Source organism: Eumetopias jubatus, unplaced genomic scaffold (assembly GCF_037043125.1).
Source record: "Eumetopias jubatus isolate StellerSeaLion01/CBP00866 unplaced genomic scaffold, mEumJub1_p1.0 scaffold_17, whole genome shotgun sequence".
In the NCBI taxonomy this organism is placed as follows: Eukaryota; Metazoa; Chordata; class Mammalia; order Carnivora; family Otariidae; genus Eumetopias; species Eumetopias jubatus.
In genome coordinates, this window is record NW_028274823.1 from 12405111 (window position 1) to 12426400 (window position 21290).

Below are 21290 nucleotides of genomic sequence, written 5' to 3' on the forward strand. Positions count from 1 at the left end.
CAGTCATCTTAAGAGGCCCACAGAGGCCCGGGCGTTAGCCTCGTTGGAGCTCCCGGGATGCAGAAACACACGGGGCAGGTGGGTGTTTTCCTTCCTGCTCCTTGAGGATTCTGTACTGCGGTCGGCCAGTGTGGGGCTCGGAGGCATGAAAAGAGATGGCTTCTCAACACCAGTCATTCGGTGAGCGGGGAGTTCCTGTGAATTGGGCAAAAGGAAGGAGGGAGGGTGGGAGCTTGGGCTGGTGACTGTCCCAGAAAAATGACTGTCCTTTCCATCGAGAAAGGAGGGTCAGCAAGAACTTGAGGATCTTAAAATACTGGTCAAGGAGCTTTCCACTTCCGTTCTTGGCAGGAACGGAGTATGGCTGTTTGTATTTATCTGGTACGCAGCCCAGGAAAGGTGCCAGAAGCAGCCTCGTGAGGCCAGGGCTGGTCTTGAAGAAAATGATACTGCACGTTGGAGGGATCCCAGGGCGGCCCAACTGTTGTTTCTCTGCTATTTGTTTGTCAAGTGACCTACGACAATCAGTCCCAAAGGCCGCCCCTTCTCCGGCAGTGCGCTCCAGGACCCACTGGCCCAGTCTGAGGGAGGAGCACGGACACTGGACAGGAGGCGGCCATGCCCGCTACGCACTCCTCCCTCAAAGCTCGCGCTCCAAGCTGCCCGGCTCACAGAAATCGTTTTGGGAGAGTTGCGTCCGAAGCCCCACTGAAGCTAAGGCAGCAGTGCCCTTTCTTGAGGGTATGTTAGAATGTTCTGGAGAGCTTCTTAAAGATGCAGATTCCTGGGCCCTACTCCCAGAGAATCCGTTCCATAGATTTGGGGTGGGGCCCCGGAATCTGCATTTTGACCGGAGCCGCCTGTAGGTGGCGCTGGACCCACACTGGGAGGAACCCTGGCAACCGCCAGGTGGCTGACACCGGGTCTGAATGAGGCTGACTCGGTCGCCAGGGACTCAGCCAGGCAGGGCAGCAGGGGTGTCAGCCACTCCCCCTGTTCTGGGGCAGGGGGGAGGCGAGGGTGGATTTGCTCCTTGTCACTTTTCAGAGGCAACAGGAGGTGGCCAGGGGCTCAAAGGGCCTGGGGACCGCCCTCGGAAGACCCTGGCCTGGCAAAGCCACCGAGTCCTCCTGGGGGCGACTTGTGCCTGAAGGTTTGAGATGCTCCGTTAGAGCATCTTAGCCCCACCTCTCCCAAGAAGTGACCGTGAGTTTGTCTTGAGCTTCCGTGGTACCCTGGCCCTCTCCTTAGCCATGCCATTGCTTGGAGAGCCGACCCCACCCATGCCACCTGGGCTAGGGTATCTGTGGGGCCTTGGGAAGCTCTCTCCAGACCCTGTGACCCCGTAAACACTTGAGGAACGTGCCTGGAGTCCCTGGGCAAGCCTCCCCCCCGCCCATGGACTCATTCGGTAGGACTCCACTGACCCCCACTCCCTGATGCTTCCTCAGGCCACAGGATTTGGGATAGCTGGGGTTCCATGACTACTCCTTATCATCACGATGCGTCCCTTAAAAAATAGAGTAAAACAAAAATCCCCAAATGCAAGCCTCTTGAAAACATACAGGCTTTAGCAGTTAGAACCTGCCTAGAAAGAAAGAGGCCCAGCTCTGCGTACCGGCCGCCTTCCAGAAGGAAGAGGAGGCCAAGGCCAGAGCAACACGGACACCGTGTGCCTCTAAAGGAAATGTGCGCATTGGCCCTAGGAGACTCCAGAGACCCCGCGGAGGATGTTCTGACTGGGGCTGAAGTCCCAAGTGTGTCTGGAGCGCTTAATTCAGGCTGTTACAGGCCAACAGCATGGTGACATCGATGTGTGAGGGAAAGGTTAGAGAGATGGATACAACCAATCCTTTAAAGGTGAAATGTGAATCATTTTCTACATTTAATAAAAACATTTTCTCATTTGAGGCTCCGGAAGTCTTGAGTCACATTTTTTTTTTTTTTTGTAAATCCCCCCCCACCCCGCCCACTCTAAAATGCCTTAAAACACATGGCTTAACAGTGGCTGCACAGAAAATATACACCCTCAAAGTCTGACTTTCATTTAAATACAAATATACAAAATGTAAACTGAGACAATAGAGAAATTTACAAAACTTTTCTTTAAAAATAATAAAGACAAAATTCAGTTCTAGGTATGACGCTATTAAAATACGTGCAAGTTGTCGTATCCAATTGGATTTCTATTGCAATGTTCCACGTCGGCTTGAGGGCCACCTCTGGAGACAGACCTGAGTGGAAATCTCTTTGAGAAACCTGGAGGCTCTGTGTCAAGGAGGCAGCCGGCCTCCTTCCCGGCTCCTGGAGGGCTCCCCCGTCCACAAGTTCTGCTGCTAAGGACAAGGGTCTAGGCTGGTCCCACCGCGGACTTCAAGGCCAGAGCTCCAACTAGCTGCTTCCGGTGGAGTTTGAACTGACATGGTTTGAATTTATGTGGTGGTTAAAACTGGTCTTGGGATTGGGTGAACTCTTGGAATTGTTTTGATGCTGGAGGAGAGAGAGAGAGGGGTGGGGGGAGACAGAGTTAGTCCTGGTGGACGTGTAGGGGCCTCTGAATCTGAAAACAGGGCCATGGTCAGGGGCTGCTGATCAGCTCCTCTTGCTTTCTGCTGCCTGTGCCCTTCTTCCGCTACAGACCCAGGGCCAGAGGCCACCCCTTGGGGCAGGGGCAGAGCTGTGGGATTAAGAGGACCCCAAGGCAGGGGCGCCCGGGTGGCTCAGATGGTTAAGCGTCTGCCTTCGGCTCAGGGCATGATCCCGGGGTCCTGGGATCGAGCCCCGCGTCGGGCTCCCCTCTGCCTCTCTCTCTCCCTCTCTGTCTTTCATGAATAAATAGATAAAATCTTTAAAAAAAAAAAAGAGGACCCCAAGGCAGGGGGGAGGCAGCCCCTCCTAGAATATCTATATGGTTCATTCCTGTAGGCCCAGGGTCTGAAACCTGTCGCTTAGCTTGAGCAAGTTATTAAATCTCTTGGTTGCCTTGCGTGCCAGGTAGGACAAGGGCTGCTTCTGTACCGGGCTGGTGGAGCGGGAAGTGAGGCTGTGTGTAGAGAGGGCTTGAGTGAGTGCCCGGCCCCAGAACCAGGAACTGCTTGTTCTTACTGATCTCTCTGTCACTCAGTCCTCTTGCTGGCCCTGGGTGCTGATCTTGCAGGAGGGCCCCCAGAGGCTGGGACAGGTCAGTACGGTGCCACCCAAGCAGCAGAAAGTGTCAGGGCCAGATGTGAACCCCAGGTCTGTGAGCCTCTGTAGCAAGTGCTTGTCCCAGGACCTAAGTACGTGCTAGGGACTCAGCCATGTGGAAGGGGACAGGTCCTTTCTTTGGGGAACTTCAATTTTACTTGGTGGAAGCATTTTAAAATTATCTTTTTATAAGTGGATACAAACAGGAGTCTATTTTGGAACAGGATGTGAAACTCACATGAAGCTTCCGGATCAAACCCCGAACTTGCCCTCAGTCTGTGTTTTCTCTCCATGTGCCTGATCCATGCTCCCTGCTGTTATCCCCAGATCCTTCGTATGGGTTTACCAGCCGTGTGACCTTTGTGACCTTGACCCTCCCTCAGCCTCAGTTTCCTTATCTGTGAAGTGGGGTAATGGGAGCACATCCTGGGCTCACACTGCACTAGGACCCCCCAAAAGGAGGGATCCTGGTTTGCCTTGCTGGTGCATCTCAAACCCTGGGGAAACAGCCTTGCACACAGTAGGCACTCGCTACATACTGGCCGAATGACTGAACGGTTGAATTAAGGCCCAGGCTTTTGTGGAGATTAAGTAAGAGAAGCCCTCAAAAAGCACTCGGTGCAGAGCTAGGTCCAAAGCAGAGCGCCATCAACAGCCACCCCATCCTGTAATCAGGTTGGGGGTGGGGGAGCTGGGAGACCTGGGGACCGGAGCCGCTCCACCTCTCCCTCTTCATCCTCCTGGGGAGAGGGGCAGCTCCTTGGGGGTGGGGCGGGGGGGCGGGGGGGTGGGGGGAATGTAAATAATGGAGCCTCCCAGGCTGTGGGATGGACACACTGGGCCAAGCCTTCTTCAAGGGAGGCCAGGAGGGAGCGCTCTTCTGGCCGCCTTGGGCAAGGGGGATGAGGTGAGGGCCTCGGTGGTCTCTCACAGGCCTGCAGGAACATTTCTTCCACTTGGGCCACGCCGAACGCTCAATCCAGGGACAGGCTCTGAGGAAGAATGCCTTTTCCCAAGGGGCAAAGTCTCCTGAGGCTGCCAGCTGGAGGCCACAGCATCCACCTTGGGGGGCCCCAACCCAGGAGCCATGAGGGTCTGCAGGGCTCCTCTCTCCCACACCCGTTCTGCCTGCTTTTTGTTACGTGCGATCGCTACCTACAGAACTTGAGTCTTGACAAGGGCCATATGGGGCAGTTAGTTCTCTGTCGGGGACACTTCGCCTCCAGAGGACAAGGGGCCAGGTCCGGAGACATTTTCGATCGGTAGTATGGGAGGGCGGTGCCACTGGTGCCCGCTGGGTAGAGGCCACGGAGGCGGCTAAGTATCCTCCAGTGCACGAGACAGCCCCCACAACAGAGAACTCACCGTGAATGTCCACAGGGGTGAGGCCGAGAACCCTTGATGAAGGGCCAGCTCCGGGCTGGCCCTGCCCGATTCCGCCCTGCGGATCCCCTCACGTGGCGGGCACAGGGGGCTCGGGCAGGCTGCCGCGGCCCCTGCTCTCCCACGCCCCACACACGCAGGGAGAAGGCCGCGGCTCCGGTCTCGGGGAAGCACCTGGGCCCAGGGCTTCCCGGGGCCAACGCCAGGACAGCTGGGCACAGAGGGCGCGTCTCTCACCTGACGCTTGAAGATCCTCTGAAGCAGCCCTTTCTTCGGCGGTTCTGGAGGGTGACTTCTGTTCAGGTCCGGTGAGAGGGTACCATTAGGTCCGAACACGTTCAGCTCCTTAAAGCACTCGGTTTCTATCATCTGGAGAAGCAGGGCGAAGGCGGCATGAGGGGCTGTGTTAGTCATCTTGGCTGGACAGGAGTCCCTGCGGCCCCCACCCTGCCCTGAGCCTGCTCCCAGTAGGTCCTCCACCCGCCCTGCATCCTTCAGGGGCCCAGGCCCAGACCGCTCCCCGCCTGCCACGGCCTCTCCCCTGCCAGCCTCCCCCAGCTGCCTCCACTGAGGAAGCAGAAACCGTCCGCGGGGGTGTGCTCATCGTCCAGCCGCCAAACCCACACCTCCTCTTCCTCCTCACCCCACGCAAGCCCAGGTCGCCGCACATGCTCTGCGCCCCTCCCCTTGTCAGGGCCCCCTCCCCGGCCCCATCCTGCGGAAGCAGCGCGGGCTTCCCCCAGCTCGGGCCCATGTTCCTCCTCTCTCCCAGCCAGACTTCCCGAGACAGTCCGCTAGACGACCGTGTCCATCCCGCCTCCTATCCCTCTTCTGACCCCCACGCCGACGGCCGACGGAGCCCGGGCCTGTCCCCACCGGCCCAGTGGCCCCCTTCAGGGTGCAGACGGCCACCGCCCTGCTCACCTCGCTCTGCCACGGGATGGGCACGGAGCCCGTGGAGAACTTGGAGTAGAAGTCATCGTCTGTGTGGTCCAGGTTGACGCCTTTCACGGTGGAGAACTGCTCGATGTCCAGCACGTCCTTGCAGTACACGGCGCGGGGCTGTGGGCAGAGCGCTCGGTCACATGGGCCCTGTCCCAGGCCCGGCACCCCAGCCGCAGGTTCTGATGGGGGGCGGGGGGGGCGCCCTTCTGGGGACCGGTGCTGCTCTCTCTCACAGATCTGCCCAGGGGCTCCTTCCCGCCATCACCCTTATGCCGGCTGCTGGTCACCCCTCTCTCCAGGCTGGGGCCGCGGTGGGGTGACGGAACACGCCCTCTCTGACTCACATTCCTCGGCACCTCTGGGGATCCCCGCTCCCCCAGAGCCCACAGGATCAGGATGGCGGGAGCGTTTCTAGATATCTCTGTGGGAATGAGGGCGGCCACAGCTGGGGCCTCCGGCCCATCCTCCACAGAGAGAAGGAATGCTGGGGGCCCAGGGAGGCCCTCTCACACCACTGGGCACCCAAGCTCTGCAGCCCGACAGGCCTGGGCTGGGCTCCCAGCTGTGGTGCTTAGGAACTCTGGGGAAGTCACATACCCCTGTAGGCCTCAGTCTCCTCACCTGCCAAGTGGGGACAGCGGAAGCACCTATGCCTGAGGCTGATGTAAGTGCCTGCCACGGAGCCGGGCCCCAGAACCACGAGCTGCCGCTGTGGCAGTGCTAATACCCGCTACTCTCACTCGCCCACCGGCCCCGTCCTCCCGGAGTTCAAGGACATTCACTAAGTCAAGGTCGTGAGGGAGTACACAGGCTCAACCTGGGCTGGAGAGGCTACTCACGTCTGGAATGAAGGGAGGGTCCAACATCCCGGCTTCTAAGCGCTTGAAATTCATGTTCCTGAAGAAGGGGTGTCTCTTGACCTCCGCAGCCCCCTCCTCCCGGCAGCCCAGTCTCTGCTTTGAATCTTTGGTGAGCAGCTGTGACAAGAGAGCCCCGAGAGGTCACGCCTGGTGGGCCTTTCCTCCTGCTGAAGGCCACAGGGGACTTGGGGCTTCGGGCACTGTGGCCATGTCCTTTCACAGGTCTGTGTCCCTCCTCCAGCCTCTGCGGTGCCCGTGCCACCCCCAGGCACCCAACGGACACGGCCCCAGCCTGCTCGGGCCTTGCTTCAGGGTGGCCTTGCGCTCGCGCTGGTTTTAGATGCCTGGAGCCTGCAGGAGAGGAGTCCCGTCTGCGCTCCCCAAGGCGGCACGCCCAGCGCGGGCGGCACCTTGCTACGACTCCTGCTACACGTAAGCCACAGAGGGCTGGCACCGTCTCTGCGGGCCTCGCTCATTCGTTTACTCAACTCCTACGTACACTGTAGACAAACCACTGTGCCGAGAGGGAGGAGGGGCACTGAGTGGCCTCCGCAAGATCACATTCGGAGGACCCATCCAGGCAATGCACAGGTACGACACCACGGTGACAGAGGCACACAACCGGGCGCCAGCTGGGGGGGCCGCGGGCAGGCGGGGAAGGCATCGGCGGAGGGTCTGCGCTAGCAAGAGGGACCTGCGGGGCAGGCTTGGGGAACACCTGTCCTTGAGTCTGGGGGACGATTGAGGATGTGGGGGACGGGTCAGGGTGAAGGGGACGTGCTAGAGGGTCTTGAAGGCCAGGTCAGGAGGATTTTGATCTGGAGGTAGTGGGGAGCCACAGATGGTCAGGGTAGAGGAGTGTCCTCATCAGAACCAAGAGGGGGGAAGGTTCACAGGAGACGAGGAGGCTGCAGAAGCAGACAGCCAGGCCAGAGGCCTAAAGGTGGGAATGAGGCCAGGAGGCTGGCAGGAGGGTGTGGGGGAGGTGGTCGGGGGGGGGGGCTGGGAGGGGGCAGGGAGGGGGCTGAGAGAGGGGCAGGGAGGGGCAGGCTGTGATGCTGGAGGACCGGCAGCTGACCACCAGGTGTCAGCCCCTCTCCTGCAGTCTCTCCTACTTCTCTCTTCCCCTGCCCCGCTGAGCACTGCACCTGGCATGCTGTTGGAATCTCCTGCTCGCTTTGAGACTAAAATCAAGGTGGATGGCCTGCAGCCCAGAGGGAGTCCAGCCCTTTCCTCCTCCGATACCCTGGCACCCTCCGTGTGCTTTCCTTCCACAGGTAGTTGCCGCCGGCCGTGTGGGCTGGGGTTGCGGTGGACAGCCAGTGGGCAGGCAGGCCTCCTGGGGCTCACGGTCTGTAGGGGGAGGCTTGCAGGCACCACTCCCCTGCCCCCCATTTCCCTTCAAACAAAGGAATCAAAGGTGGTACCAGGGCAAGCACTAGGTCACAGCCTGGAAAGGACTGAGCCCTGAGAATCGCCATCAACTGTGGTCCAGTGACCACCCAGGCTGGTTCTGCCCAGCGAGCTGGTGGCTCGGGGCCTCAGCTTCTCCTCGCTAGTGCTTCTGCCTTTCCACAGAGGCTCCAGGAATCGGCTCTGCTGGGCCAGGCTCCTCCCCACTCTGAGAAATCCCAAAGAGGCAAGGCTCCTTGGGTAGAGGCTGGACCTCCCAGCTGTAGACCCCAGAGCCTGCGGGGGCCAGCCAGACAGAAGACACAAGCAAGGACAATAAAGGCCGAGTGGGCTGGGTGGTCTGTGCCAGGCTACCCATCAGTTCCTACCAGGGCCCAGGGCTGAAAATCCAGGTTTTTATGTGAAATCTCTCCAACCTGAAATCTTGGCAATGAACCCACCATTCACCTCTTTCTGAAACACCATGCAGGCTGAACATCCAACACGCTGCCTGTTTGCAACTCTGACATCGAGTGTACACCGGGAGAAGCAAGAGGGAGAAGTGGTGTGAGCTGGGCAAGTGGCACAGGCAGGGTGGGCTTCCTGGAAGAGAAGGGATGGGCTGGAAGGCCAGTGAGGCTGAGGTGGCTGAAGGGCCAGTGCGGGGACTCAGCAGGGCCCTACAGGAGGTAGGGCTGAGGTCTGGGCCTAGGGACTGGACCAGGGGCCAGGGCAGTGACATGCATGAATTTCTGGACATCAGGGGCAGTGGAGAGGGTCTTGTGGTTGCCAAGATGGAATGGAGGAAGGAACTGGCAACAGGGAGTAGTCTTCTTGGGCAGGCAGGGCTTGAGTTTCCGGAGTCTAGAAACAGCCCAATGTGCCCCGAGCCTTCCTGGTTTCCTCAGAGTCAGGCCCTGCTGTGTCCTGAGCTGGTGCCTCTTGGAGGGGACAGGGCCTGGCTGCCAGACAGGCTGGGGTGAGGGGTGCCAGGAAGCCCCAAGGCTAGAATCCTAAGACCCCATGATCACTTGTAAGAAGATGAAGCAAGGCCAGAAGGGTTTGTCAGTTCTTCCAGCAGAGAAAGATGAGGGGACACTGGTTTGACACTTGACACCCAATGGGCCAATGTGGGTCCAGAGCCCCAGGCTCAGCTCGCCGCCTTTCCCTTGGTGGCCACCAGGGGGCAGCAGAGGGCCAGTAGGGCCCCCAGTCCTAGAGCCCCAAAGCCGGGCACCAAGGAGGACGACAGCGACAGAGGGCAGGGAGGGGGCCCTCTCCACCTCTCTGTCCCCTCTGCATGTCCCATGTCCTGCCGGGGCTGCTCTGCTTCTCTGAGTCCCCGACCCTGACCTGGGACGTTTGGAGATGCTCTGACCATGGCTGATGACCTAGCTTGGTCCCACGGGATAGACCCCGGGTCCATGGTCGTGTGGTTTGGGTGGGTGTTTGCATGTGTACACGCCATCCCTCCTTCAGGGTCTCCCACACACGTAGTGGGAGATCTACGGTTCCTCTTTTCTGGAAGTGGTCAAATGGTAGCTCTTGCCCCAAATCCTTCTTCCCATGGCTCTGTGACACCAGACCGAAGCGGGTGGGAGGAAGTGGTCAGGCAGCAGCTGGACGGCTCCAGGAGAGGGGCCTCCTCAGGGTGGGCAGCTACACCACATGGTTTCCGGGTCACTAACAGGGCAGCCTCGGCTTTTCTGGAAGCAGAAGCTTTACCACTTTAATCAGCTCCTTGGGCCTGCGCTTCTCTACACTCCAGCCTCGTGGTTTATGCACATGCACAGGTGGCAGGGAGGGAAGCCTCCAGCCTCAGCCCTGCTCATCTGCTGTGCCCCAGGGACAGGAAGTCTGTGGGCTCCCGGGTCCCCGGCGCTCAGGCTCTCCTGTCCCCTCGTGGCCGACACTGGAGGGCAGCAGCCGGTGGTGGGGGTACACAGCACAGCTGGGCCTGGCACCAGAGGGAGGAGGGCCCCAAGCGGACGCAGGCAGAACTTGGCAGCCTGAGAGCCAGGTGAGAATGGGACCTGCCCGCCTATGGCCAGGGGTGGGCCTACCTGGGCGGAGGGGAAGGGCAGCGGGCTGGGGCGGACTCATTCCCAGCTTCACTTTTGATGGCTCCCATCACCGCTTCCTCCATCCAGCCTCCCAGCCCCGCAATCTGGCCCTGCCCGCCCAGCCTGTCCAAACGTCACTCCCCACCTGCGCCCTCCCCCGTGGACAATCAAATCCCAGTACTCATAGATTGCTGTCATGTGGGACCTAAGCCAGTGTGACCAGCATTCCATGTGGCGGAAGGAAAACTCTGTTGTAAGATGTTCAAAGACTGAAAATATCACCACCCCACCACCTGCGCTGCACCTGCGGACCTTAGCCAGGGCCCAGGGACCCAGAGATTGAGACTGCAGGGGGCCAAGGTCAAGGGCAGGGGATACCCCAAGATCCCTTTGTGTCTTGGGGAACCAGCTGGGATCACCTCCTTTCTCCTCCACGCTGATTTTCCCCACCAAAGCTGGATGGAGGGTGTCTCACGCAGTTCCCCCTCTAAGGGGGGGGCCTACCTCCTTTCCCTTGTCCTAGAGCCTCGCTGCCCCCACCTCGGGCTTTCTCCTGGAAGCCCTCGCCGACCATCCCAGTCCACAATAAGGAGCGCTCGCTCCTCTGGCTCGGGGGCTTCCTGACTCCTGCCCCTAGTGCACCCTGACCCCGCCCGCTTCAGCCCGGTTTGCTGCTCTCGGCTGGGGGCAGGCTCACCAGGAGCTCACCATTTTGCAAATGGACTTGGCCTCCTCGGAGAACTTTTGGGAGTACACCTCCTCCATCTCCAGGACCCGGCGGTCCACTTCTTCCCGCTTCACCTTCTCTTTGCGGCCCCGGAATGGTGACTGGCCCTCGATCATCTCATAGATGAGGCAGCCCAGACCCCAGTAGTCAGGGCTCAGGCCGTATCTCTGGTTGTTCAGGACCTCCGGAGCTGCGGGCAGAGGAGCGGAGCCAGGAGAGGTAAGACACAGCTGGTGACGGGACAGAGCTGGGGCACAGGGGGCCAGGGCTGAGGCTCACACCGACGGAGCGTCCTGCACCCAGCAGTGATGGCGTTGCTTACAGAAGGCCTGAAGCTTCATGGTAGGGACACGCTTCCCCCTGTTGACTCCTACTCACCAACTGCCATAAACGCCACCTCCTCCAGGGCACCTGCCCTGGCTGCTCTCCTCTGTGCTCCCGAAGGGCTCGGACTGTGGCTTCAGAAGCCTCATCACAGTGGATAGAAATGTCTCTCCCACTAGAATCTGAGCTGCCTTATTCACTGCTGTGTCCCAGTAAGGAGTATGACACCTGACAGAGGGTAGGTGCTACACACATATTTATTTCCAGGAATGAAAGTGTGTCCACCCAAAGTAAAGATGATTTTAAGTTTACCTGGAATTGAAACAGCCTCTCACTATGGCTTCCCTACTATTTTGATAAAATAAATTCTAGATTAACCATACAAGTGCAAAAAAGATAAGCTTCACGTCATCAGGCAGGTCACAAACATCCACACATGTGCCAGTGAGCATATAACAGAGGCCCTGCAGATGGATGTGTGCAACGCTCCATGCGAGAGGAGACAGACACAGGTGTCCACAAAGATGCGCAGATCGATCGCTCTATCATCTGTCCATCCATCCACCCACCCATCAGCATTGGCATGGGGGTACACACAGCCACATATATGTAGGTACACACCCCACAGGCTCCCGAATGACATGCAATCTGAAAAGGATCTTCTAGCAGCAGAACAACATATAGAATCCTGGGCAAGTGTTGTTGGCACGAGCCTGGCAGAGGACAACATCCCCGGCTCCCAGAGCTTTCTGGAGCTCCCACCTCCTGGGGTGAGTGGGCATATGTGTGTGAGGTACCACGTGCAGGAGGAAGCCTGGGGATGTCCTTGACTGGAAGGGGGATTACAGAGGACCAGACGGAGCTCCAGGTCTCTTCCCTGCAGCCCTCGGGACGATGGTCCTGGAGTAGGCGTGCGAGGCGAGGGGTTGGTGGCAGGGCAGGGAGCCTAAGGCTGGACTCTACTTAGCATCTTGCTTGGTGACACAGCTGGTGGTGCACTCCTTTCTGGGCCTTTCCAAGCGACCTCCTTCCTCTCAGGGGCCTCTCTGAAAGGCTGCCTGCCAACTCACCAGCCCCCTACCTTCAGATCAGCCTCCCCTGAGCAGCGCGGTGTCCCAGCACTGACCTCTGACGCGGAGAGTGGCTTGGCTTTGGGGCACAGCTGGGGCCGGGGTGGGGGGTTCAGAGCGCTCAGTTTAAGCAATCTGAACCCTGGGCCCCAACACCCCCTCCCACCCTGGCTAAGACCTCCCAACTGCCCACTGTGGCTCTATTGCTGGTCAGAGTGGCACCAAGAGGCCAACGGCCCAAGAGGTGGGCTTGGGGAGGGGCCACACCCACACTCACCCATGTAGCCGACGGTGCCCACCCGGCCGCGGATCAGGTCTCCCTCGGGGATCTTCACGGCCAGACCCAGGTCCGAGATCCGAATGTGGCCTGAGTGGGGAGAGCAGAGTCAGCAGGTCCCCGGGACAGTCATGTGGATGTGTGCCCCACCCTGGGCAGGGCCACAGACCTGTCGTGTGCCCCTGGGCAAGGCACATAGACTCTCACGTTTTTATCTGTCCACGAGGAGGGGCATCATCATCAGCCCCCTCGGAGTGACTGCAGACCCTTGGGAGAGTCCAGGTGTCAGAGGACGTGGGTCAATCATACTTTTCAGGAAGAAAACAAAAAGATAGGAAAGGATGCCTGGATTTGGCTGGACAATGGCCAACCTACCTCGTAAAATGCCCTCATGGGCTTTTTGGAAGGCTGAGATCACCAAGTTTAAAACGCCTTGGCCTGATTCTGGGATTGCTTCACGGGAAAAATGAGAGCTTCTCCTGAAATTTTACAATTTGCTTAAGGGGAAAAATTACAAAGCAACTTGGGAAGCAACTCTCTGTCCTGCCTTGTTGATCTTTGGAGGTTCTTTGCGTTCTCCCTTTGGAGAAACAGAGTGAAGTCGTCCAGGCCTTGGGGAGACTGAGAGATGGAACTGAGTCTGGGACCGACCCCCAGAGGCCAAGACGACACAGTGCGGACAGGTCTGTCTCGCTGTTGTCCTGTTCGGCGGCCCACCCGGGCTGGGTCACGGCCACATCTGCCCCCTCTCCCTTGTCAGTGCCCGCCACGGCCCCACAGCCTGGCCCCCGGCAAGGCCCAACGTCAGGAACTCCCCCCAGGCCAGAGCTGTGTGGATTCCCTGCTCGGCAGCCCCTGATAAAAGTGGGCAGAAGAGGACACGCAGGTTCCAGCCATTGGGCTGCAGACCAGTGGTGGGCACGGTTCTGAGACCAGCAGGGAACAAGGACCCCCGTGGGCACTGGGCTCATCCAAGAGGGGAGGCAGGACCGGGACACTCTGCCCACTCTTCCACATGGTAGCACAACACTCAAACCTCCCTCCAGGTCACCAAAGACCTGCCTCTCGTTCTCCCTCCCCTCTGCCTGGGGCATGCTGGGGGGACCCCTGGTTTCTGGTCTCAGCTCCCCACTGATATTGTTGGGTGATCTTGGCAGGTTGGCTCCTCTGAGCCTCCATCTTGTCATCTGTCAAATGGGCAAAGGGATGCTGGCCCTGCCCCCTCTGCAGAGATGGGAAGATCTAGTCAGATAACGGGTGTGAACACCATTTCTGGGCTGTGCAAGGCTAAACAGTTGTGAGGCGCTACTGTAGCCGCTCGTTACGTGTGTGTGTGTGTGTGTGTACGTGCGCGCACACACATGCACACACAAGAAAACAGCAGTGATAATGCACAAATAATGCCGAATACATCTAGAGCTGGCCGTAGCTGATCACACTATCTTGTTGGAACCTTACCACCGCGCCCCCGCCCCCTGATGTGGGCAGAGCAGGGCCCACTGTTTCCATTTCACAAGGAAGGAAGATGGGGTGCAGGGAAGTTGTGTAAGAGTTAATTAAGTACTGCCCAGGATCTCTGAAATTCCAGACTCCTCAATCAGTGCTGTTTTTCTCTTTTGGCCAAGCCACGCTACTTTTGCACCACGCAGGAGCTTTATCCATGCCCACTGCCTTCCCCAGGTACCCAGGATTGGGGGGAGGGGGTAAGTGCTCCTCCTACTCGCCCGCTGCCCTCCCACGGTCCCAGGGCCATGCCTCCGAAAGGCTCTGCCAGACGGTCCACTGCTCCCTTTGGGTTGTGACGCTCATCTTGGCTACACAGCAGGAAAGGGGTCTCCCAGGCTGCTCCCCAACTTACCATAATCATCTAGCAGGATATTTTCGGGTTTCAAATCTCTGAAAGGGAAAGATGGCAAGCATGTGAGTGTGGGCATTCTGAGCATCAGGGCATGGCGTCTCGGTTGACCTCTCTTCGCGTCTCCTTCCCACCTCTTGGCTCATGTTGCCTGGTCTCTCTCTCGATCCAGACAATCTTGGACTAATTTCCCTCCTCCCGGTATTTAGAACAAATGCCACTGTTGCCAGGATCTTCCTGACCCTGGAGATGACAGGGAAGGGGTCAGGCAAAGGCCAGCCCTGGCTCTCATCCGCACACTGACGGTACCAGGGCGGAGCATGCTTCTGGCTGGTGTGGTGAGAGACCCCTCCAGGGCTGGGAACAGCTGGAGGTCTCAGGATGCCCTGGGATGCCCGGAAGGCAGAGCGGGGCCTGGGAATTAGCGAAGAGAAGTTACTGAGGACACCGCACCCGCTGTACAGCTGGGACAGAGAATGGTCGAGGAGGGACCCCCTTTGGGCAGGGGACCCCTGGAGCCTGGCACATCTCCCAGTCCAGGAGTGACAAGCAAGGGCGCGCCCCTGTCCGTCTGTCCTTCCTGTCTCTCCTCTTTGATTACATCATCCCTGTTCATAAGAACATGCCCCCCTCCCCTGCTGGGGGAGGGAGGCGGCAGAAATGTCTGGTTTTACAAGTAGCAGGTCCTCTCTGGGTAAAAGAACAGCCAATAGGATAGCGTGTGCAACTCAGTTAAGCCATCAGCATCTGGATTGAGGATGCGATTCTCAACCAACTGGCTTTGCTTATTTAACTGATGGCAGCTGACCTCATGAGGAATGGTTACTGTGTTCAAATTCAGTGGGGCAGCCTCACAAGGTGATAATGGGTTTGTACATAGTTATTTATTACAAAACACTTTGCCACTGTTATTTAATTGGCATTCTGTTGATGTGTTAACAATTCCAAGTAAGGGCAAGATCCATCACCTCAGCAAGCCAGCAGCCACAGGGTTGGAAAGATAGCTGGCTGGCAGGCACGGGCCAGAACCCAAACCCACAGAGAGGCCATGGCAAGTGGTGGAGGCCAGGGAGGCGCTGTGGTTCTCTTCTTCACGAGAATAAGGGCTTAGAACTTGGAGGCCCCTCTTTCTGTTTTGAGTGAAAAGCAATCAAGTGAAGAGTTCTTTTTTCAACGCTTAGGGAATTTTTTCTCTTCTCACTTGAACGAAAACAGAACAAAAGCCTAAATGGGGAGACAGGGGCAGGAGGAGAAGAGCAAGTCATCAAGACCATTCCTTCTTGTTTTCAAAACCTTCTTGGACTCCCCAAGATCATCTCTGCCAAGAGCTCCGTGGCAAAGGTCTTCGTGCTGGGGTGTGCGGGCCCGCTGGGTCTGTGGGAACCGTCTAGGGGGCTCCTGTGTGCTGCCGGTTTCAAGAATACCGAAAGAAGAAAATTCAAGAATCTTCTGCCTTTCTAAATCCTCAACACAAGAAAGCCCGTCCCTGTGTTCTCTGGGATCTCCCCTCCCACCTGCCCTTTCTCGGTGGCACAGATTCCAAGTGACAGAAGAGAAGCAGGTTCCTTCAGGCTCCAGTAACTGTGGTGCCCTGCTCCACGGTGCAAAATCCCCTAGGATCCCAATTAGAAGAGGGTTCTACTAATAATCATTACAACGGCAACTCAACAGAAGTTATTTTAACTCTTAAAGCCTGTGGTTAAAGGAAATTTTTTAAAAATCTTATATGTATCCATCTATTGCAGAGCTGCATGATGATCAATGACAGACTTTTAGGCAAAAAAACAACAGGTGACATTATGATAACATTCTGTGGGGGTGGAGAAGGGGATGACAGAGAATCCCTCACCTTTAAAGAATTTTCATGCAGTTTTAAAATGGATAATGGTGGAAATCACTTTGCCACAGCAATCAGATTCTACTGGATACCTTTAAAAATGTGATGTAACTGTTCAGTTTTAAAATATTAGCCACTATTTTTTTTTAAAGATTTTATTTATTTGAGAGAGAGAATGAGATAGAGAGAGAGAGAGCATGAGAGGGGTTAGGGTCAGAGGGAGAAGCAGACTCCCCGCCGAGCAGGGAGCCCGATGCGGGACTCGATCCCGGGACTCCAGGATCATGACCTGAGCCGAAGGCAGTCGCCCAACCAACTGAGCCACCCAGGCGCCCCCTATTAGCCACTATTTTAACAGATGGCGAACTATCTCAGATGTTTTTGTAATGTATAAGGGCACACAGATTTTCAGATTTCCTTGAGAGGGGCAGTGAGAAAAGTCTGAAGACCACTACTTGTGGAATCCATCAAGTCGGATGGAGAAGGACGGACTGAGGTCCGTTCCGCTGCCTGCTTCTCGCTGGTGATCCTACTAAGGTCTTTCTGAGGCAGGCTCACTGAGCTTCCTGCACCCTGGGCTGGAAGGGACCCGGAGCTTGGCCCGTCCCCACCAATTCTGAGGGAACATCACCTCCTATACTTGGCTCCCAAGTGGTCCAGGGCAGGAGTCCCAGGGTGGGGGTGCCCGCTTGGCCGATGATGTGGCAGGTCAGCCCCCCACTCAGTCTCTGGCGGCAGGACCGGACAGCAAGTCTGCTCACCTGTACACGGTGTTCTCCCGGTGGAGGTCTTCTAAGCCACAGAGGATCTCTGCCGCGTAAAACAAGGCTCGCTCCTCCTCAAAGCCAGGGTTACCCATGTTGTAAATGTGGAACTTCAGGTCACCCCCATTCATGATGGTCAGAACCAAGCACAGCGCATCCTTGGTCTCGTAGGCATAGGCCAGGTTGACCTGGGAGCACAAGGCAGCACCATGGTGAAGTTCCAGTGACTGCCACCCACTTCCACTCATCCTCCTTAGGGTCCTTGGAGCTGGGGGGGGGGCTGGAATGGGGTCCTCAGCAGCTTCATGCCACTGCCCAGCACCCCGACAGCCTCACGGCACCCCTGCCCACTGCCCCCCCGTCTTGGCTGACGAAGGACACACCTTCCGATATCGTGGTTCCAGGTGAGGAGGCAAAGTGGGGAGGCCAGGCCGGTACTCTGCCCTTTTAGGAAGCCTGACAAGATGGCGCATGTGTGTTTGCACAGGCAAAAAAGCCTGTGCGTGCTTTGTTTGGTGAAGTCTGTGGGTTGCCTTGTTGGCCAGTCAAGAAAAGAAGAGCCCAGATGCCTTTTGGGCTGGGGTCTCTTTACCGCAGGGATGTTGGGAGTGGGCTGGGGAGGCAGCCGGTGGGACTCTGCGAAGGGGAACACAGGCTGGCGAAGTCCGCCCCCTCTCGCACGCAGGCCGCGTCTGGGCAAAGGGCCCAGTAACAGGGAGGACCTAGTTCCTCGCTGGTGGAGATCAGCTGCCCAAGGATGGATGGGGGCCACGGGGTTGTGGGAGAGGCAACAGGACGGGGTCTGAGGCAAAGCCCACTGGGTGGTACTCGTCCTTCTCCACTAGGGAGCCAGTCCGAATGAAATCTGGCCACCACGGACCAGGCCGGGCACAGGCTGGGCCATACACCTTGGACGCAAAGCCCAGGAACGATGGGAGTTATTTCTGAGGAAAGGAAACAGAACGGGAGCTGAGCGGGAGGGCTCTGGGGCCGGTGCTCAGTGCCAGGGGCCAGGCTGGCCCTCCCTCCCACACCTGCCCACAGTCACCAAGGAGGGGCCCCTGGAGGGCGCTGGGCCAACTCCCTGCCAGGGGCAGTGGGTGGGGCACAGTCGAAGGTGGTCCAGGCCCTCGAAGACGTGCCACCCCATTTACCAGGCATACCACCCTTCCCCCCCCCAAGTAGCACCCACCATCACCGAGCCCGACAAGAGCCAGGGTGCCCCTTCCTTTACTGATGAGGGTTCCACGGGCAGCATGGAGGCAGTGACCTGTGGTCCCCACTGAAGGGGGCTGGCAGCTGGGGGCAGCCTGAGAGGAGACCCAGAGGTGCACACTCCTGTCCCCTTTGAGTGTCACCTTATAAAACCACGCCCTCTGGGGAATGACGAAAGCACTAGGCTGATGGCATCTCTGGCGCTCACACCCAGCTTGTGGGCGTTTGGCACCACCTCGATGGAGAGCCATTTGGGAACTGCTACCAAATGGAAAATACACACACCCTCTGACACCACAAAGCCTCCACCAGGAATCCATCCTACGGACACACTCACGGACATGCGCCAAAGAGATGTGCAAGGGTGGATACGGCAGTGGCTTAAACACCAGAACTGATCTGTAGTGGTGGGGACTGGTTGCACAGATGATGGGTAATCTCCGTACTGGACAGCAGGGAGGGAGGTGCACAGTGTAAAAAAAAGAGCTACAGCTGTAGGTCTGGCCACAGGAAAAGACCTACAATTTAAGGGGAAACTGCAGCTTAAGACGTCTGGTAGGACTCCACTGGCTAAAAATATTAAAGCCTCTGCATGAATCCACCATGCTAGAATGGCTACCCGAAGAGGGAGGCTTTTATTTGTATTTCACACCTCTCTGTGCTGTAGGAGTTTCACCCTGTACATGTTTTTTTATAGTGACATGTGGCAGAGGGATCAAGAGCTGACCAAACACCCACATGCTCTTCCACATTTCCCTGCAGCTGGCTCGGCCCTTGCAGTGACTAGTTCTGGCCCACGGGCTGTGGGCGGTGTGAGGCACGTCCCTGTGGCTGAGGCAGTGAGGGTCCCTGGGCACATCCCCCAGCACACACTTTTAAGACTCTACGTGGGGCAGCTGTAAGATGGAGGAGGGTGGCTGGATCTGGCTGGACTCTGTGTACGTGACAACGGTCTTTGTTGTGTCCAGCTACTTCGGGTTGGGGGGGTAGTTCGTTACCACAGCCAAGCCTGGCCGAGACATGGTAACTCGACGAACATAAACAAGATGGCACCTCTCCAGGATATTGACACTCAGGTCTCCCCCACGATGAAACCAGCCTGCGGGGGGGGTCTGTGGAAACAAAGCTCCTTGGCTGGGCCCAGGGTGGGCTGCTTTTTCCACTGAGGAGTTTACAAGGTGGTTCTAGAGAACAGAGGCCTTGGTCCCACACACAGAGGGGAGCCAGGCCAGTTCGAGTGACCGGAGCAAGTCAGCCATGATTGGCCACATGGAGCCTTGTGATGGAGGGAAGGCCTGGTCGCCTTTCTGCTGCTTAATCCTCCCACTGCATTCCACTTCCCTGGGGGATGGGGACCTGCCACACTGGAGGACCCCTCCTTCCCAAGGGACAGAAGCCCTGGTCACTAGATGGGTGGCCTGGCGCCGGGCCCTGGACACTCACCACAAACTGGCTGTTGACCTTCTCCAGGATCTGCTTCTCGTTAAGCGCCATGGACTCCCCTTTCCTCTTTTTGATTCTCTTCTTCTCCAAGCGCTTGCAGGCATACATTTTACCCGTGGCCCGAACCTGGCAGGCACAGACCTGAGGTACAAGAGAGAAGCCAAGGGTATGGGACAGGTGAAGGCCTGGCCTGAGGGTGCTCCCAGTCACGGGACCCAAGGATGCCTGGCCTTGGACCCACTGCTGCCCCAGGCCCTGCCCTCAAGTGCTGGCTTCCGTGCCCCTTGCTTCCCTCCTTCTATCCTTAGGTGAATCCTAGCTTTTCAAGGTGCACGACCAACCATTTACACTGGTGTTTACATGACCGGCCAAAGCCTCAAGTGCTGCTCCTCTCTCAGAGGCAACTAGAGTTTCTCCATCCCAAGCTTCCACCAGATGCAGCCATTGCTAACCGGGGACTTCAAAGCACCAGCTGCTGGTAAGGGAGGCTTGTTTTGGTGTCAGACCCCTGACAACCCTGATTTTATAATTCAGTGCAACAGGAGCCAAGGCATTGGGGTTCTCATCTTCTTGGTTCCACCCCTTTTTGATTGCGTGACCTTGGCTGGGTCATCAACCATTCTGACCCTCAGTTTTCCTCATCTCTAAAATGGGAATTACAAGGCCTGCCTCACAGACTGAGAAGATTAGCACATACTGATGGCCTCATCTGGCCAAGATGCTTGGGCCCCTCATGCTCTCACTCCTCCCTCCAAAGACAGCCAAAGACGCCCATTTCTCCTCTCCAGACACAACCCCTGAGGCGGGCTCCAAGAGCACTTCCATCCCACCGGCCCTGCAGACAGCCTCCTTTCCCATCTCAGCGGCACCTCCTGTTCCTGGGCCCCATGCCTCACGCTCCCTCCCCGCCAGGGGGAGCAGGATGCCGTAGGCGCATTCAGAAGGGACAGCAACGGTGACAGAGTAGGGGAACTTCCCACTGAAGATGCGGATGTTTACTCACCTCCCCAAAGCCCCCTTTTCCTAGTACTCGGTACTGCCTGAAAGTGTTTTTGGTGACCGGTTGCCTGGAAAAAAGCAAGAATCCAACATTGGTCTCAAGGTGTTGGGATGGAGAAGCCACAAGAAACAGACGACAGTGGCACTGCATGCCCTGCAAACCGCCAGGAATCATCACTGCGGATGGGTCCCTCAAGCACTTGCTCTGGGGCTGGGTGTTCAAATCCCAGGCCACCCGCCCTCGGCCCCGTGTGGCTTGGGACCCGAGCAGTCCTCGCTCGCTCGCTCGCTTGCTTGCTTGGAGGGAAGAGCAGATGTGTGAAGAAGCTGCTTCACCACACTTTCCGTGTGGTTCCCCTCTCTCTTCCCAGTGAAAATCAGGTGGCTAAGCTCAGAAGGCAGCAGTGTCCTCTGCAGGGAGAAGGGAGGGGACCAGGAGCCGCACAGGTTCGGTGTCCCGGGGAGGACACAACAGCCCTCCCCACACCTGCACATCTGGTCTGCCCGCCCACCTCCTGTCCCCAGGGAGAAAGGCTGTTGGTCATCCTTTACTGCAGGCCCCCAGTCCTTCCACCACCGAGGGCCCCTTTATCACATTTCCCCCGTAGCTCCGCAGCACCAGAAGATCCTGTCTGCCCAAAGCAGTATTTATGAAGTAATCATTGCTTTGTATCTCCCAACCCCCATTTTAATTAGCTAAGGCCATTTAAGTCTAATCAGATGGACCCTCTGATCATGAGGCAAGGGTGGGACCTCACAGAGTAAATAAACAAATGGTCATCTAAAATTGCCTCAAAGAACTCCAGCGAGCAGACAGCCTGGGCTTTTTCATCACTGGCCTGTTTGGCTAAAAATAATCAGCGGCTCCCAGCCCCAGCTTTTCTGAGGTATAACTGACAAACAGTATCCAACTTGATGCTTTGATACATGCACACGTTGTGAAAGGATCA

At 57.5% G+C, this 21290-nt stretch overlaps 1 protein-coding gene across 3 annotated transcripts in view; it reads right to left on the reverse strand.

The window, feature by feature from the left end:
• Positions 1-2029: 2029 nt before the first annotated feature.
• GRK5 (G protein-coupled receptor kinase 5) overlaps positions 2030-21290 on the reverse strand; it is a 206889-nt gene continuing 187628 nt past the window's right edge. For 2 of the 3 annotated variants that reach the window (XM_028121728.2, XM_028121726.2), the window contains 11 exons: positions 20345-20408; positions 19342-19482; positions 16681-16871; positions 14086-14123; positions 12228-12317; positions 10538-10746; positions 8235-8369; positions 6354-6491; positions 5494-5631; positions 4807-4938; positions 2030-2490 (listed from right to left, as the gene is read on the reverse strand). In XM_028121728.2, coding sequence (XP_027977529.1) covers positions 2392-2490; positions 4807-4938; positions 5494-5631; positions 6354-6491; positions 8235-8369; positions 10538-10746; positions 12228-12317; positions 14086-14123; positions 16681-16871; positions 19342-19482; positions 20345-20408 — 1375 coding nt within the window. In that variant the 3' untranslated portion in view covers positions 2030-2391. The remainder of the gene's footprint in view (positions 2491-4806; positions 4939-5493; positions 5632-6353; positions 6492-8234; positions 8370-10537; positions 10747-12227; positions 12318-14085; positions 14124-16680; positions 16872-19341; positions 19483-20344; positions 20409-21290) is intronic. The other variant, XM_028121729.2, reaches the window with a different exon arrangement.